The 18,963-nt window shown below is 34.5% G+C and overlaps 1 protein-coding gene, 1 long non-coding RNA gene and 1 pseudogene across 2 annotated transcripts; 1 reads left to right on the forward strand and 2 right to left on the reverse strand.

Annotated features, from left to right (window-relative positions):
• On the reverse strand, nt 6,605-7,864 carry LOC104790054 (basic blue protein-like). Its single transcript, XM_010515753.2, has 2 exons — nt 7,576-7,864; nt 6,605-6,964 (listed from the first exon to the last, which is right to left on the reverse strand). Exons 1-2 carry the CDS (start codon nt 7,766-7,768, stop codon nt 6,765-6,767), a joined length of 393 nt encoding a protein of 130 aa, XP_010514055.1. The 5' UTR covers nt 7,769-7,864; the 3' UTR covers nt 6,605-6,764.
• LOC104790055 lies at nt 8,815-12,813 on the reverse strand (annotated as a pseudogene).
• On the forward strand, nt 15,189-16,146 carry LOC104790056. Its single transcript, XR_768614.1, has 3 exons — nt 15,189-15,422; nt 15,633-15,722; nt 15,931-16,146. It is a non-coding gene; the product is annotated as an uncharacterized LOC104790056 (long non-coding RNA).

Here is an 18,963-nt window from a genome sequence, read left to right on the forward strand (position 1 = left end):
CAATTTAATATTTTGGTTGTCAGTTTGACCACTTTGACTAGAGAGATTTTTTTTTTTGTGGTTGAATCAAAAACTAAGATACGCATATAACCAATGATTTGTGCCAATAATTAAGTGAGGAAATCTAAAACACAACACGATATTAGTTTATAAAAATATGAACTGGCTATTGAAAATTCACATTTACTTCTTTTTTTTTCTTTTTGCTATGAAAAAAGAAATTCACAGATCACAATTACTTCTCACATATACGTGCATGCATTTGACGTACGAACGAATATGTACGTTACCGCACGTCACACATATGTGTATACGTATAAAAACAGACTGCTGCTTGGCTATGTCACTAGCGCAATCACTCGACCGGAAGCTACTCGCTCTGTTACAGGCACTGCTGGAGTCACTGAAGAGCCAAATCTGGAGTTTACTAAGTGGATTCATAATGACCAGTTTGTCATGGTATGCATTTTCGGTTCCTTGTCAGAACCAGCTCTGAGGGTGATCTATGGTATGCAATCTGCATAAGAGGTATGGACTGCTCTTGCTAAAAAGTTTAATAGGGTCTCAACCACTAGAAAGTTTGAACTTCAGAATCGCTTGCGTGCTTGCCTTAAGATAGGTAGAACCATGGAAGAATATTTTAGTGAACTTAAGCAAATCTTTGATCAGCTTGATTCTATTGGATTTCCTATGACCGACTTGGAAAAAATTCATGGTTTATTGTCGGGTTTGGGAAAGGAATATGAATCTGTCTCTACGGTCATAGAACACTCTATGGATTCTGTTCCTGGTCCGTGTTATGAGGATGTTGTGTTCAAAGTCACAGCCTTTGATGATAAGCTCAAAACTTATTCATCAGCTTCTGCTGTTACTCCTCATTTCGCGTTTCAAGCTGAGAAAAGTTACTTCGATAGAGGAAGCTCAGGCAACCGAGGTGGTAGATCTGGTGGTGGCTACAAAGGTCGAGGCAGCTACTCTACTCGAGGTCGTGGCTTTCAACAACATGGCCGCGGCTCCTCTGGACAAGACAGTCAGGCTAAGACAACATGTTCCTCAAGACCAACCTGTCAGATTTGTGGCAAGTATGGCCACAGTGTGTATGACTGCTACAACCGCTTCAATGAAGACTATGTCCAGGAACAAGCCTCTGATCTTGCTGCTATGCGTGTTTCTGAGAATGACTGTCATAACAATGGAACAAAATGGCTACCTGAAAGTGGTTCTACAGCCCACATAACCAACTCCACTGCAAACCTGCAACATTCACAGTCTTATCACGGTAACGACTCAATTATGGTCGATAATGGGGAGTTCTTGCCAATCACACACATTGGAACTGTGCCTCTGCAGACTCTATCAGGTAAATTTCTGCCTTTGAATGATGTTCTTGTCTGTATTAATGTGACAAAATCCTTGCTTTCAGTCTCTAAGCTATGTACAGACTATCCTTGTTCCATTAAGTTTGACTCTGATAGTGTGCGTGTAAAGGACAAGCATACCAAGCAGCTCCTCACAACCGGAAACAGGAGTAGAGATCACTATGTGTTGAAAAATCCTGCATTTCAGGCCCACTACTCTACACGTCAACTCAGTGCAAGTGATGATGTATGGCACAAGCGGTTGGGTCAAACTAGTGCAGAGATTCTTCAACACCTTTCCTCTTCTGCAGCAATATCAATTAATAAACGCACCAACAAGTTTTGTGAGTCGTGCAAGCTTGGCAAGAGTGCTCAACTACCATTTTATTCTTCTGCTTTTGTAGCTAGTAGGCCTCTTGAGAGATTGCATTGTGATTTGTGGGGTCCTGCTCCTGTCACATCAATTCAGGGGTTTAGATATTATGTGATCTTTGTTGACAATTATTCACGATACTCTTGGTTTTATCCCTTGAAGAATAAATCGGATTTCTACTCAGTCTTTTTGCTTTTCCAAAGTTTAGTTGAGACTCATTGTACTCAGAAAATCAAGAGTTTTTAATGTGATGGAGGCGGTGAATTCATTAGTACATCATTTGTCACACATCTTGCAAACAATGGCATTAAACAACTTATCTCATGTCCACACACCCCACAACAAAATGGCCTAGCTGAAAGAAAACATAGGCACTTGTCTGAACTTGGCCTAAGCATGATGTTTGAGAGCAAGGTACCACAATACTACTGGGTTGAGGCCTTCTTCACTGCAAATCACATCATCAATCTTCTTCATTCATCTGTTCATCAGGCTTCTGCAAGTGCACATGAAGTTTTATTTGCAACCAAACCTGACTACTCATATTTAAGGATATTTGGTAGTACTTCTTATCCTACACTCCAAGCTTATGGAGAAAATAAATTTGATCCTAAGTCCCTGAAGTGTGTGTTTCTAGGATACAATGATAAATACAAAGGCTACAGGTGTGTTTATCCTCCTACGGGTCGTGTCTATATCAGTAGACATGTACTTTTTGATGAAAGTACTTATCCCTTTACAACAGATTACTCATCTCTTCTTCCTGTTGCAACTACACCACTACTGTCTGCATGGCAAAAAGGGTTTAAACCTCTACAGTCTTCTCCTACTGCAGTTTGCTTTCTACCGGAGGAATTGGGTCTTGTATCACCTGTTACAGCCGCACCTGATGTGCCTACAAGTCCCATCTTGACAACACCAGGAGAATCCTCAACCTCTTCGTCGGATTCGCGTGACACTGACACTGATACTAATGACAACAATGCTTATCCTCCAAATGCTCCGTTATTTGCAGAGAATGACTTTCCCCCTCTTGCAGCACAGGTTGTAAATGATCACACCATGGTCACGAGAGGAAAAGATGGAGTTCGCAAGCCGAATCCAAAGGATGCACTCCATGCGACACACACCACTGAAAAAGCACCAAAAACGGTGGCCTCTGCTTTGAAGCACCCTGGTTGGACAACTGCTATGGGAGATGAAGTCGAGTCCTTTGTTGACACTAACACATTCTCCTTGGTTCCCTATCAGCCAGATATGAATGTTCTAGGCTGTAGATGGGGTTTTACACCAAAACTCAAGGCTGATGGTAGTTTGGACAGACTAAAGGCGCGTCTAGTTGCAAAAGGGTATGATCAGGAGGAAGGTGTTGACTTCCTTGAAACTTACAGTCCTGTGGTTCGAACTGCAACAGTACGTCTTGTTCTTCATGCTGCAACAGTCTACAACTGGGAAATCAAGCAGTTAGATGTCAAGAGTGCATTTCTCCATGGTGATTTGACTGAAACAGTGTATATGCAACAACCTCCAGGGTTTAAAGACAGTGAACACCCTTCACATGTTTGGAAGCTTAATAAAGCTGTTTATGGGTTAAAACAAGCTCCACGAGCATGGTTTGATAAGTTTAGCTCTTTTCTTTTGAAGTTTGGCTTCGAATGCAGCTTCAAAGATCTTTCTCTCTTCATATATCTCAAAGATAATGATATCATCATCCTATTACTCTATGTTGATGATATGGCTCTCACTGGGAACAGTCTAAAACTGATTAATGAGTTACTACAATCGATGAATGATGAGTTCCGTATGAAAGATCTTGGACGTCTAAGTTATTTCCTTGGTCTGCAGGCTCACTATCACACCACATGCCTCTTTCTCAACCAACATAAGTATGCAGAGGAATTGCTTTTGGCTGCAGGTATGGCAGATTGTGCGCCTGCTTCCACACCGCTACCACTTGAGCTCCAAAAGGTCAAGGGACAGGAAGATCTCTTTGATCAACCAACACATTTTTCGGAGTCTCGCTGATAAGCTCCAATATCTCACTCTTACAAGACCGGACATACAATTTGCAGTCAATCTAGTCTGTCAACGTATGCACGCACCTATTGTTGCTGACTTCAACCTGCTAAAGCGAATAATCTGCTACATCAAAGGCATTGTTGACTATGGTATCTCCTTCTCAAAGAATGCGGATTTCACCTTAAGAGCATATAGTGACAGTGACTATGCGGGTTGCCAAACTACTAGTCGTTCTATAGGTGGCTATTGCACCTTTCTAGGGAACAATCTCATCTCATGATCTGCAAAACGTCAGACGTCAGTCTCCCGTAGCTCTACTGAAGCAGAGTATCGTTGCTTGTCAAACACTGCTGCTGAGGTAAACTGGTTAAGAGATCTCCTAGCAAACATTGGTATGCAACTCTCCCATGCCCCAGAGTTGTACTATGACAACCTCTCTGCAGTCTATCTCTCTGCGAACCCAACACTCCACAAAAAGACCAAACACTTTAAGGTCCACTATCACTATGTCCGGGAACAAGTTGCAGAGGGAACTATGGTTGTCTATCACATTCCAGCAAAGTACCAACTTGCTGACATTTTCACCAAATCTTTGCCACTGCAGGTCTTCACTGACCTCAGACACAAACTTGGCGTGGTCTCTCCACCCACACAAAGTTTGCAGGGGGATGTAAGGAGTATCACTATTGGACTCACTGAAAACTCAGTCCAGCAAACAAGGTTGGGTCTCGAAGAAACAATCAAGCCCACTACAGTTTGCTTTCTCACCACAAGCTTCAACGGTAACAAGGAAAAGATCCTCACACCATGTGCTCTGCAACGTACGGAGGTAATGCCAAATACAGCTCACCATGTGGTCCAAACAAGGAACCAATTTGCTACTCTTACCTCACCGATTCTATGCTGTTGATGGAGACACTTGTCAGATATCCACCTACCTTTGTAATTATTAGGTCATAGTGTCTCTTTATGTCTTCTTCTATATAAACATAGATTATGTATTCTGAAGGTTTTATGAATGAAGAAATATATTTGAGCCTCTCTTTCACTATTTCAACTTAAAGTTACTGCTCTTGCTTTCACCTATGTACGCAATGTGGCCATGCATGTGGCTTAAAGGTTTAAACCATGATATAATTCTGCAAGCATGTCGTCTTTATCGAAAGTTGAGAGACCTCTCCCTCTCTCTCTTTCTTTAGAGTTGCAATTTGTTAAATCAATCCTCCATCAGTTTTTCTTTCTTTTGGATAAGATCCCACCGCCCATCCACTCTATATACACACGCATGACGCCTGTATGTGCGTATAGGTCAATACGTGTGTGTGTGTATACGCATTATTCGTAATTGTAGTCCATTAATGTTTAACATTTTACGCAAAAGAACTAGCAGCAAGTTGATCTTGACTTCATCAATCACAAACACAATTATGGTTATTTGGTTATCAACTTATCATATATAAGTGTTTTGGATTTCACTTCATAATCTGTTAGGAGTTGCAAAGATATTACAATGATTATATGTCAAACTCTTTTGGTTTTTCATTTGTGGATAGGTACAAACTTTTTTCGGTACAAACTTCTGTCGGTAAAGGTTTTATTTTTGGTTTTGTGAAATCAGATAGATAGAACAGAAAGATTGAAATGCATTGTAGTTCTTTATATTCTATTATATTGTGAACAACTAAAGATGAAGAATAATGGTTAAAGTCATGGGAATGGAGAAGACTGCCTCAGATTTGGTGAGAATGTGTCAGACATCAAAGCAAAGGCTCAACTACTAATAAGCTCTATGTTTTTTAAAAAAATATTAACCTATGACCTACCTAACCTATTTACTTCTTCTACACACATTAACACTTCTTCTATTATATTCAATTTCAGTATCTACCATAAATTCTATATCATATTGGAATCCAATGAAGGTTAACGTCATCTTTATATGGTTCAAATCAAACTTGATAAATATGAACAACATTGCATATAACGAACGATCTGAATTTAATTTAGGGTTGGAATGATAATAACCGGATTAGACGGACTAGCCGGTTTAGTGTTTTATTTATATAAACCAGATAACAATTTACGTTACCAGTTTATTTCTTATAAAAGATTATATGTTCTAGATAAAACATTTTTGTTGCATATTCTCACCACCATAGTGATAGCGCATATCAAAATTAATGATTGGTAAATAAAAAAATAATTTAATTGAAATGCAAATCATTATTAATTAAATCGATAATCAAAATTGTATACATATGTATAAAATAATGTCAAAAATTAGTTAAAATAATCCTTAATAGTATATTATTTTTCAGTGTGAGGTAGGGAGGCAGTGCTCATTTGATATGCAGAGGCCAGAGGGCGTGACCCGAAGCTTGAATGGTGTGTATGTTGGAGTAGGACCAAAACGGTAACATAACTGTTATTTTATATAATATCTCTTTATGTTTCTATTTAAATTTAGCTGTCACATTATTGTCTGATTATAATCATATACGACAATATCATTATTAGTCCCAGACTCTCGCAGTGAAATATAAATTCATATGAAAATATGTACTTATAGTAAAAAAAAAAAAAAAAAGAATGAGATAAATCCTTATCTTTCTAAAATAAATAAATAAAATACAAACAAAAACCCTCAAAACAGTTAACTAGCTCAGTTAAGGGGCTAGTGAGCAATTGTAATGTTTGGGCTTCAGCCATCACCAAGCCCAAAATGAAGTTATATCAATATGAACTTGTTCTAGATTAAGATTTTATATCAGGCTTATGGTTGGCACTTGGAAACTTCATTCTTTTTGAAAGAGGACTGTTTTGATACTGCATATTGCATAAAATAGAGGATCACTAAATCGACGACTCTGGTTCTCAACAGAGAACGCACCAGATATATTTCAGAAAACATATCATAAGAAATACATTATAACACGAACTTTATTGCATACTTAATATTTTGTTAATAACATAACATGCATGTGATCAAACTAGTTTGATTGCTGGATGATCGATCAAACCGCGGTGACTGCGATTTTCATATTGCTTTCGCAATGGTTTGGAAAATTGCAGATGAAGAAGTTTTGTCCTCTAGACAAAGTTATACGATCTTTGCCTGAAGTGTAAGTTCTCGCACCTGCCGGGGTTTTGCAGCTGTTGTAACTTCCACTGTCTACCTTCACTACGTTGTGCATACTCGGATTATAGTTAAACACTGCAACACATTTAGGAAATAATTTTTAAAGTTAAATCATAAAATTAACTTATTTAACCGCTCTCTTTCATATTATTGACACTATGATATGTAAACTAGTTGTAACTGTATATATTAGGAATTTTCGTTACAAAAGTCAAATTTAAAAATACGATTTTGTATGTGCATGACCAAAAGGGTTATTTTAGCTTGTTTAAATGGCTGTATTGTGTGAGTTTAAATATATAACAAGTATACATACACTTCTTAACTCTATAGGTTAACCACGATAATAGTGTTCATTAATCATATCAAAACTTTAATTCAACTAATTTAATAAATAAATTAAGTAAAATACATTATAGGTTCTATTCACTCGCTAATTAGAATATTGACTCTAATTAATTATACTACAAATTTATATGCTAAACACTTCCATTTGAACATTAAAACATACAGTACATAATGAACTTTAAGGATGAATAGCAATTAATTTGTCGTGTACTTTTTACAAAAGCACACCTTGTCTAACATACTAATTAGAACCGCCATGAAGATTAGAAAACTTAATTTCTTGCTTATGAGTAACAGAGTAATAAGTGAAACTTGATTAAAAAGGATATGAAGTATACCGAGAACGTCACCGGCTCTAAAGTTTTTGCCTTTAGGCCAACCCACAGCGTTAAAGGTCCAGACACCAGAGTCACCGACCGTGTAAGTCACAGCTTGAGCGTAGTCAGCATGAAGCAACAACACTGACACAGCCATAAGAGCCACGATAGCTCCAACGGACCATGATGCACTGCCTCTTCCCTTGGCGGCCATATTGATCAATCTTTGGCGAAAGTTCAGAAAGAGAGAGATCTAGAGAGTGAGAGAAAAATTATAGGGAGAGATAATGAGGATGAGTTGATGAAGAAGAAAATGTACACACAAGGTTTTTAAAGGAGGAGAAACCAAAGGCATTCAATGTTTTTTATTTTTATTGTTATGGGTGTCTCAACAACCCACGATATAATGGTCATTATTATTTTGGCCACATTGTCTACTTAAATTATTTTTTAGACTTAACTTCGGTTTGTTTTGTCTCGTTATAATTGAAGATAGAGTTTGGTTTTTGATATAGTTTACATATTCGTGAAACTAACTACTGTAGTTTGAATGTTGTTTCTTTCTTTTGAAATGCGTATAATAGGAACGTTATAGACACAGACTCTGCCATCAACAAATTCAACAACCCACGATATTAATATGAGCATTTATTATTTTATGGACACATTATTTCTATAAATTAATTATAGACGAACGTTTCGTCACATATAACCAAATATCACATCTTTTTTTATTATTGTTATTGCAGATATAGTTTGGTTATGATTTTCGTACATTGTGTATAGGTGAAACTAGTTTGAATTAGTGTTCTCTTTCTTTAGCTAGAAATGGGTTTGTTTCTTTAGTACCACCTAAAATAGAAACTTGGGTACAAGGAGTCATTAAGTCGTTGTATGTAATTATTTACTTGAGATGCAAATGTTGATTTACTAATGATGTTAAATTTTATATTGCTTCATATGAACAGTTCTTCCTATACGAAAATATTAACAAAAGATTATTTAAATTAGTCTGGTAATGTTGGGAAAACGTACGCATCATAGACTAAAGAACCAATAGTATTATAGGTTGGACAGTTGAGTTTGGAATATGTTGCTTCAAGTTTCTATTTTTGTGGAAGGAAACACATGATTCAAAATAACGAAGATAATCACTATGCTAAAGTGAGAAGAGGTACTGTAAATTTAGAGTCACATTGTTATGTATAAAAAATATATATAAAAAAAACTAAATGTACAAAAAACTACATACATATACGCCGAGAGGATAACGTGGTCAAAAAGAATCGAATGGATCTAAATCTGAATTTTTATGTCTATACTGTCGGAAAAGACCCTGTGTTTCGGTTTTGTATTGGTGATCCTGGCATATAAAGATTTTACCCGATGTGGAAGCCGGTGGACTTGAACGAGCTAGATAATGTCGGAAGCCTTTGCAAGGCGATAACTCCAGCAGCAAAAGCAGCCACAGACGCCAAAACAAACGCTGGTAAGTTTCCTCCTCCAAACAATTGATCCCATGGACCCGCTCCAAGTGATACTATCATCTGTTTAAAACCAAAACCATATTCAGACACTTATTAAGAGTCAAGGCTACACTCGAAGTGAGTGGCATTATACAAGAGAATGGATTTGATCACTGTAATTAGATTTGAGAGAGATTGCCTGGGGAATCACGATTGCGAGGTTTAACACTCCAATAGCCAAACCTAGAGTGGGGGAAAATAAACCATTAGGGATTCCTGAAATCTAAGATTTAAGTACAAAACTATGAATGCAGTGGAAGATATGAATCTTTTCTCAGACCTTGACCACCACCGGAATCAGCAGTGACTTCTGCTGTGACAGAGAAAGGGACACTGTATGTGATCTGCATTTAAGAAGAAAATAGTATGGGTTTATCACATATTTAAAGAAAAGTTGCAAAAAGATAATTATGGTTTAAAGAAAATACATACAGCTAGAGGAAAACCAAGGAGTGCAAAGACGATTACGGCTGCAGTTCTTGTTGTTTTGTTCCCATCAATTACATATTCGATTCCATTTTTGTAATCACCGAGAGACATCAAGCTAATTACAGCTGTTCCGGCCATGCAGGCAAATACAGTAAAATTGCTCAGAGCCCATACAACCCGTGCACCCATCCGCTGACACATTGGTTCAATGAGAAATGAGCTGATCCCAAGAACAACCTACGGAAAACGGAAAAAAAAAAAAATCAATAACGGGCGAGTGATTGAATTTGACAAGCAGAGCAATTAGAAAACAGGTTATTATAACCATTCTTACCGAGTTTAGTAGCAAACCAAGTGCACCTTCACGTACACCTTGATCATAGAGTTCCACATGCAAACTATCTCCCGTTGGATTCCCATGGTAAACTTCTCTTCCCATCCAATCTGTATCAAACAGAAAGAAGGGGAACCACGATAACTGCAAGGTACAATACCACAACCAAATTACAACAGAAGGAAAAAATTATAAAGGTCATTAAAGAAACTAAGAACACGAAACAGTTTCGGAAAGGTAAATAACTAATGTTTCTTTGGCACTCACCCATGTAAGAGCCATGACGATGAGAACTGAGTGCATAGCCGGTGGCAAATGCCTTAAACTAGTTAGCAAATTCACTAAAACAGATCCAGGGCCATCAACAAAGGTCTCCTCTTGATGGTCATTCTTTGTATTGCCAAGCTGTACATCCACATCACGTTCCACTCTCTCATACTTGATCCCATTCGTAGTACCATGATTGGACTTTGAGTGCTCAACGCTTTTAGACTGGAGATCATCCAATAAAGGTGCAGAATCTGGTATGCGGGTTGGCTTATTGCTTGTAAAAGGAATCTCTTTGGCAAAATAGATTGTGACAAAAGTACATATAGTGAGAAAGACCTGAGAAAATGATAAAACTTTATAAACATATAGAAAAATATCTTTAGACAACAAAACAAGAACAAAAGCCACTAGGTGCATTTATATGAATTTAACTTTCAAAACCACCTCATAAATCATAAAGACATAATGCCTTAACTTGCGACATATGACTCACAATATATAAACATGTGAGGTTTGGTTAAAACCAGACTGTTCCATCGAATTTGTACAAAGCTTAGTAAGATGCATGTGCCAGAAAATTAAACATACTGCTTACCACTGCAAGAAGGAACGCGGCTTTGAGATTTCCACACGCAGCACAACATGCTCTACTAGTTAGGAACGGGAACCATCTGCTCAGTGAAATTGTCTGATCATTAAACAGCTGACGAAAAAGGCAAAATTGCAAATGAGGAAACAGAATACAAGTTTTTGAGAATAAGGATCTCGAAGATTACTCTTGCCAATGTCCGCTAGCACCGGCAGAAAACCCAAGAATATTTCCAATAGCCATCCACAAGCAGAACACNCACAGCATTTGCAGTATTCCGCTGATCAGGGCCTAAGGATAACAAGAGACATCTCCTTAAGTGTTTTTCTATAGAACTAGATACACAGCATTTTAATCTGATTCTAGAGTATGAATAGAAGCTCTGGTCTGTTACATGTATGGTATAATATTCCATTATTACCTGATAGATCAGCTAGAAGAGCACGAGCAGGTCCCTGAAAAAAAAGCCGAAAACATCATTCCTTGGTATAGAGGTAGTGACTAATATTATCCACTCTAGTAGATTGGATAAAGCAGATCTGAACCTGTACTGTATTGTTTGCTAGATCCAACAACCAAAACCCAATGATAAAGACAATAGCTGCCCTGGTTCGCGTGCCTTTGAAAGTACTGCATTTACAGATACAAATCAAGTCGTCAATTAATTTAATTTATAGATTCCATACAAAAAATGCCATAAGCAAGGGAGAAGGAGAGCAACCTGCAATGCTCCTTTGAATCTCCTAACAGATATCCAATGTCTGCAGAAAACCCGATTATTATCACCTAAATTGCAAGCTTTTGTTTAGCTTATATAAACACACCATGTAGCCAGCTATATCCTAAAGGAAATTTTATAAAGAAATCATATCTTCTATAGGCCCTTACTGCTACTGAGATCATGATTGATCCAACAAGAATAAATGGTCGTCTTCTTCCATACTTTGAAGTACATTTATCACTCCAAATGCCAACAAAAGGCTGGACCTAAAACCCAACAAACAAATAAGTACTAACAAAATGGGGTAGAAAAATGTATGCCCGCATAAGAAATATAGTTTCTTATCCTATATAGAGAAACCAAATCTGCAAATCTCGTGAGATCCTAACGTCCAAGTTAGTATAACTTGCTCAAACTAAGAAAAGAAAATTTGATTGCAAACCTACCACAAGGCCTGTAATTGGGCCGCATAGCCAAATAAATGAAGAAAAAGCATGTGATATTCCAAGGGTCTGCATAGACCAGCCAAAAGTAACACTGTTAGATAAAACTCAAAAGGGTTCATCAGCAACCAGAAAATAAACTACTGCCAGCAAACAAAATATTACAGACATGTTTAAACACACAATTCAATCCTATGATAATCATTCTGAATAAACATACACTAGTTCTAAAAAAGAAAGCTTTAAAAATTCTCTTGTAATTTTCACAAATGCTTATATAACCGAACGAACAAAAGCAATCTAGCCAAACTCCAATGTCAAATAAAATTGGCCAACAACAACTACCTAATCAAAAGTATAACACTTCAATATGTCACCTACAAAAAGTACTCGACTTCCTCGTACAAAAGCTACACCCTCGAAATGCCACAAGCGTACTAGTACCTGAATATAAGGAGTAAGAAGAGAAAGTTGCAATGCCCAACCAAATTGAACTCCAGCAGCGACTGTACAACTAAGAACCAACGTTACTAAGCTACAATTCTTCGAAACGGCTTCACCATCAGCCGAATCAGGGTGATTCAAAGGAGAAGCAGCAGATTCAGAGAAGGACGAAAAACCAGATTCGTTTTGATGATGATGAGGCTTCGTCGTCACGGTCTCGAGTTCGATCTCCTTCCTCAGATTTCTGTACGGAACCGAGATCGACACCGAGTCACTCATCGTCAGATCCCTAATTTCGTAATCGAAATCAACAATATCTCATTCCGATCCAATCAGATTTTACTACGATAAGCCCAATTTCTCAAAAGATCTAGATTCTAGGGGTTCAACTCGGAGGAAGACGATCGGAGAGTCAAATTCGGGCGGGTGATTTTTTTTTTTTGATGCGATCGATTTTGGTGTGTGAGTGATTGAGACGCGCAAAAGTGACGAAGAAGAAGAAGAAGAAGAAAGAAGAAGTAGAATATTCGTTTTTTTACAGGAACCGTCGATCCTGTTAAATGGACGGCTGAGATTATACCTACTGGTCGTAACTTACTAGTCAACGTCTTCGTCTCGGGATTTACGTAATCACCACCGTTGGATTTGAGTTTGGTCTGATCGGATCAAAACCGTTGCTTCAATTCAAAGAAATAGCGGACGAAACTCACCGTCACCGACACCAAAACCAGAGTGGATGCAATGCCCAACCAAAATATGTCGTTTTAATGGATCGGTATGGGGTTTTAGGTTGGGCCTGTAGTTTTTTTTTAACTCGACCCATATTGTAATTTATAACTGTGGTAGATTTAGCCCAAATATTAAGCCTATTAGAAGAATAAACAATGATGGAGCTTGCATTATGATTGTAGTTTTCAAATTTGATAGCATTCTCGAAAAAAAGCTGATGTGTTGTCGCCAGAGAGCTCCGTACCTAATTTATTGTTCACCATTAATATTCCATAAAATTACATAAAACTGCCACTGTTATTTTTGTCAACGGCTACTGATGTTCGATTTATTTATATACACAATATTTTTCTCCAATAAAGTCTAAAATTGGTAAATATTATTAAAAAATAGATAAATATTATCCCCTACATATTTTTAAAATTAAATTAATTTCACAATGTATTGTAATATAATAATATAACTTTATTATGAGATGTGAATATATATATATATATATATATTTCGAAAATCATTTCTTCACAAATATAAATAATGTTACCTTTCTAATAATTTTATAAAGCTCTAATGGTGAAAGAATCGAAAATCATTTGAAACTGGCTCAATGTTTATTCTTTTACTAAAAACAATATTTGCCCAAAAAATCATATGATCACCAATTAAAATGACATGAATATATACTTTAATTTGGATAATTATATAGTTAAACATTATATATAAATATGTAGTTATAGCATTTTTACAAAAATCTTAAAATTTAGAAAATCCAGTCCAATAAAAATGACAACAAGTAATAATATTATACCAATATCTGAGATATATAGAGATCTAATGACCAATTAAAATTTATAAAATCCAGTGATATAATACCATAACTAAATTATAGGGGATTTACATTAAATTGTCCTTAGTATAACTAAGAAATATTTCATCCAATAATTGAAGGAAATCTATACTATTAATTGGAGAATACACTTAAGGGTTAGAAAAAAATCATATCAAATATTCATGTTGCCAAACTGACCCAATTTACATATTAAGAAGAAAAAAATAGATTAATCAACAGATGTATTTATTTTAGGAAATCGTTCAAAAATTAGTTCCATAGTAATCAGGTTATGAGAATTTTGTGTGGGTACATTCATGTATGACAAAATACGGGACGAGAATTTTGGGAACAAGAATTCAAGCAGAACATATGCGGATATATTATTTACTCATATGAATTACAAAGAATGAGATTTTGTCGGGTAAAAAAAAATTAAACGTTTCAATCAGACATATTAAACGGGTTTGATCGCTTGGCAATTATATTTTTAAAAAGATTATGCAGAAATAACTCTGCACGTACATGCGGGTCTAAACCTAGTATGCTAATATCGTCAGTTGCGTTACCATTCAAATTCATATAACTCTCACAATTACATGCTATTTAAAAAGGAATAGTCATGATAATATATAATTTGTGGAAAAAAAAAAACTCATGATAATATATAAAATAAAAACAACTATTTATGTACAATCATATAGGGAGATAAGTTCTTATATGAACATGTGTTACTAAATTAATAGCAATATTATTTCGTAAACTGTTTTTTTACTTAAAGCATCTCCAATGGTCCTCTATTTTCACATGTAAACTCTATTATAGAGTAGTTTTGCTACAATGGATCTGTATTATCACCTCTATAATAGAGATTGCTATTTTTTTCTCCTATTTTTAGAGGAACTCTATTTTTTCCTCTATAAATAGATGTGAACTATTTTATTTGCAAAATAGTCCTCTTAATCTTAAACTTATTTTATTTATGACCAAAATAAATATTTTTAAGAACTAATAATACAAATTTAATAAAATAAGTATTTTTAGAAACTAATAATATAAATTTAAGTATAAATATTTAGTCTAAAATATTGAGACTACCATTTGGAAAAGATAATTTCTATAAATTATAATATTTATTTTCAGTCAATCCATAATAATTATTTTAATACAAAAAAAACTAATCCTTTATCCTATAAAGCACAAGTCACCTTGCCAATTATATCATGCCACATAGATTTCTATTTTACATTTAAATTAAAAACAAATATGTATATATAAAAAAAAGCAAGAGATCGTGGAAAGAAAAAAAAATTAAAACAAATATTTTTCAGTTTTTTTTGTTCCTGAGAATTTTTAAACAAAAACTGTAAAAATATATCCCTAATTTTACTCTCACTATCACCTCCACGATCAAGATTTATAACTGAATTAATCTCCTATTTAACACCAAATTTTGTTTCTTCCTGTTCACTATGATTACGATTTTCTCTGTTTTCCTCTCCAATTTTTTTCTTCTTCTGGTTGCCATATAAACCTACAGTTACAATTCTCAGAAAGGTGAGTACTTAAGCTTTGTTTATATTCATTCATTTCTCTTGAACTCATTGATTCTGAATTTATCTATTCATTTGGAAGATTTGGTAGTTAGTGTTCTAGATTTTTTCTTTCTCTTCATAGATTTTTTAGAATTTGTTTTTATTATCAGAATGTTTGTCTATTAATTCTAATGTCAATTTTTCAATTTCATTTCATGTATTATTGTGGTAGCCACCTGCTTGAATTTGAGAAGATGATCTGAATCACAATAAACTGGAGAAAATTGTGGATGGACTTGATTTAATAGTGGTGGATGACAAGGTAAATAGCTTAATTTTAATTGTTTATATTTAGCCACTTCTACATTGCTTTCATTATTTCATACCCAACAAACTCCAGTTGAACACTCTATTGTGCTTGACTATGTTTTCAATTGTATTTTACAAAAAAAAATTTGCTTACTTTGGTTCAAGATCATGTCCTCAAAGCATTTATTGTTGTATTGTCGGTTAATGGGTTTCATCGAAAGAATGGGTTTGTGATTCATCAAGAGGATGATGATCGATGATGATAACTAGAGAGCTCAAACAATAATGGCGTTGGTTAGATCTGATGGAAGTAATATTCAATAGAAAAGGGACACAAATAGAAGAGACATATATATGATAGCACTGTTAATTGTGAATAATGAACATGTCCACATATATATTCCCAACTTTGCATTATCGTAGTCTCTGTAATGATAGATGACATTAACATAACAGATAATTCATTTTCATTTTCTTAGTCTCATTTTTGTCGATTGTATTGTACATGAAATCAAAAGTTGCATATATATATATATATATATATATATATATATATCTTTTTATACAAAATGGCACATTTGTAGTATATGTCTTAGTGTGAATAATTTATGTTTAATTTTATTACATCTTAATCTTTATAATATTTTTTTTTCCCGTACGATGTACGGGTCCAATACTAGTAACTTAATAATCCGGTAAATTACTTTGGGAAAAATACAGTAATGCACATGGTTAAAAATCTATTATATTTTATAATTTTTGTACGATGTAATGCTATTTATAATAATAAATAATTAATTTAAATAAAAATAATTATTTTATGAAAGTGTTACAAATTTAAACTAAAATGAGTTAGTTGCAATTTTTATAAATAAAAGGTGTTAATTGTAAAAAAAAATCTATTTGAAATATTCTTTTTTAGATTTTTAGAAAAAAAAATAGAGAAAACCATTGTAGCAAAACTTTCCTCTATTATAGAGGAAAAAATAGGTAAAATCATTCGAGATGTTTTTAGGTGTTAACAAAGAAAATAGTGTTTAACAAGAGATTTGTATACATGTTTTCATTATTTTCTTCTTGCATGCCAATGTCACTATTACAAGAATATGTATATTTTTACAATAACTAATGTAAACATGTTTGTAAAACATTATGACATAAATGTGTGTGAACGTGATGGAGCCGAATTAAACGAATAAAAGAAGAAAGTTGTAGATAAAAAAGGAGGAAAAAAAGAAAAAGACGTGTGCCTAACAAGTGCATATGATGTATTGGTAAAAAAAAATACAAAGATGAGATACTATTGTTATTCTTGCTTTGCTTGTGGAAAATGAAAGCTAGAGAGAGAGAGAGAGAGAGCCACACACACAATTAAATACTTACGTCTCTCTTTCTCCATCTCTCCCCCTTGTCACTCTCTTCTTCTTTCCTTCTCTACACGTACACATGACCTCGATCCCAGCTCTTTTATGTCCAATCCATTTCTTTTTTCTTAATTACCAAATGCACTTTTATCAAAAGTTCAAAAACTAATCCTTTTCAGTAGAGTTGAGTTGTTAGTTATGGTGTGAAACTCCACGTTCTAGGTTTGTTTTAGTTGTTATGGTGTAATTGGTTTGTTTGTGGTGCTATAAAATAATATGAATAAATATTAGTAATTAAATATAAAAGTAGGTTGGTCTTAAATAATATATAGATCAATCATTCAAATAATTCATGAAATTATAAGATATTTTGACATATTTTATAACAAAATATCGAACCCACGTCTTAGGTTTTTTGGTTTCGAAAACATGACATAGAAATTAATCTATCAATATTAAAATAATGTACACTAAATTATTAATGTTGTTAATTTCATGAAGATATACTGTTTGCTTGCATGTATACATAGCATGTGTGTTTGGGTTTGTTCCCAAAATTTGAAGCTTAATTACAAAACATACTACTTTCTAATTTACCACAGAAAAAAAAAAATGGTAGCATTGACTCGGTTTCTCCAAAAACTTTGAACCTTACACCTTCGGTTTAATCTGCTCTGATCTTCTTGGGGAGTGATGATATTGTGCAATAACATTATTATCAAATGTTGGTTTAGGGTTATTGGAAATATATCAATTAATTATGAAAAGGTTTAATCAATAAGTTAATTAAAGATTAGTAATTATGAACTACTAGTAATTGTACATTTTAGAAAGAGCACGTGTTGAACGCAGCGGCTATTACGACCAAAACAAAGAGAAGAAAAAAAACTTATGTACCATAACTTAACACGTCATCTCCTTAACGCCGAGCGCGTCGAATGGCTGACGCCTGAAAATAACTCATTCGTCGTTTCTCAAACGACAGATCCAAAAATTTATACGTTATAAAAAATACTATATAGTAAAAAAATAAAAAGAGATATGCGTTATTTAAATAAATATTGTTTCTAACAATAGTGATTGGTTGGCAATTTTGTCTTTCTCTGTCGATAGGTGATAGTTGTGATTAACAGATACGTAAGGATGGGGCTTTCACGTATAACTGTTTAAAGTTAATTTATATAATTAAATAATGGTCATTATATACAGTATGTTGAGAGATGAGAATGTAACCATCGAATTGAAAGATAGATATAGAAATGTGGGAAGAACGTGAAGAAATTAAAAAGAATCACGTCACGTGGAGACAGCTCTTTTACGAACTCTTATATCCACACTCACTTCATTAAATCATTTAAAAAGTGGAAATCTAAAAAGCAACTAGAAGAAACACCTTAATTGTCCCAACAACAACAAAAATTACATCATCTTGTTTGTTTTTTAGGTCCGAATCCGACTTGTTCATATATTGATTTGTAAATTTTGTTTTGAAAAAAATCCTAATGTAAATTCGTTTTTTCTTAGACGTTCAATTTTCTCGATGTTCACATATATATATAATTTCTGGTGTGGTTTAATATTAGAGTTTAAGATGGTCTTGATCTTTGTGCGACCAGCTAAGATATTAAAACTGAAAATGTTATTAGCCTATGTAAAAAGGAAACAATATGGAAATCCAAAGAAAACACAAGATATATGGTGCACACGAACATGATGTTAGTTACATCTAGCTATAAGCAAAAGAAGACTGATGAATTTTATAAGTTTAACAGATAGATAGAATGATTGTAGTTATATCTCTATGTTTTTTTACTAAAACAGTTCGCCAAACGAAGTACACGATGTAACAAAGCTATTTTTCTTTTGAGTATAATTTAACATTTTATTAAA

Source organism: Camelina sativa, chromosome 6, assembly GCF_000633955.1.
Source record: "Camelina sativa cultivar DH55 chromosome 6, Cs, whole genome shotgun sequence".
NCBI classification, from domain to species: Eukaryota; Viridiplantae; Streptophyta; class Magnoliopsida; order Brassicales; family Brassicaceae; genus Camelina; species Camelina sativa.

Excerpts from the sequence above, each read along its gene's own strand:
- LOC104790054 (XM_010515753.2), bottom strand. The coding sequence starts at position 7,768 with ATGGCCGCCAAGGGAAGAGGCAGTGCATCATGGTCCGTTGGAGCTATC. Across the intron at positions 6,965-7,575 it reads TAGAGCCGGTGACGTTCTCG|TGTTTAACTATAATCCGAGT; the intron begins GTATACTTCATA and ends AATGTGTTGCAG.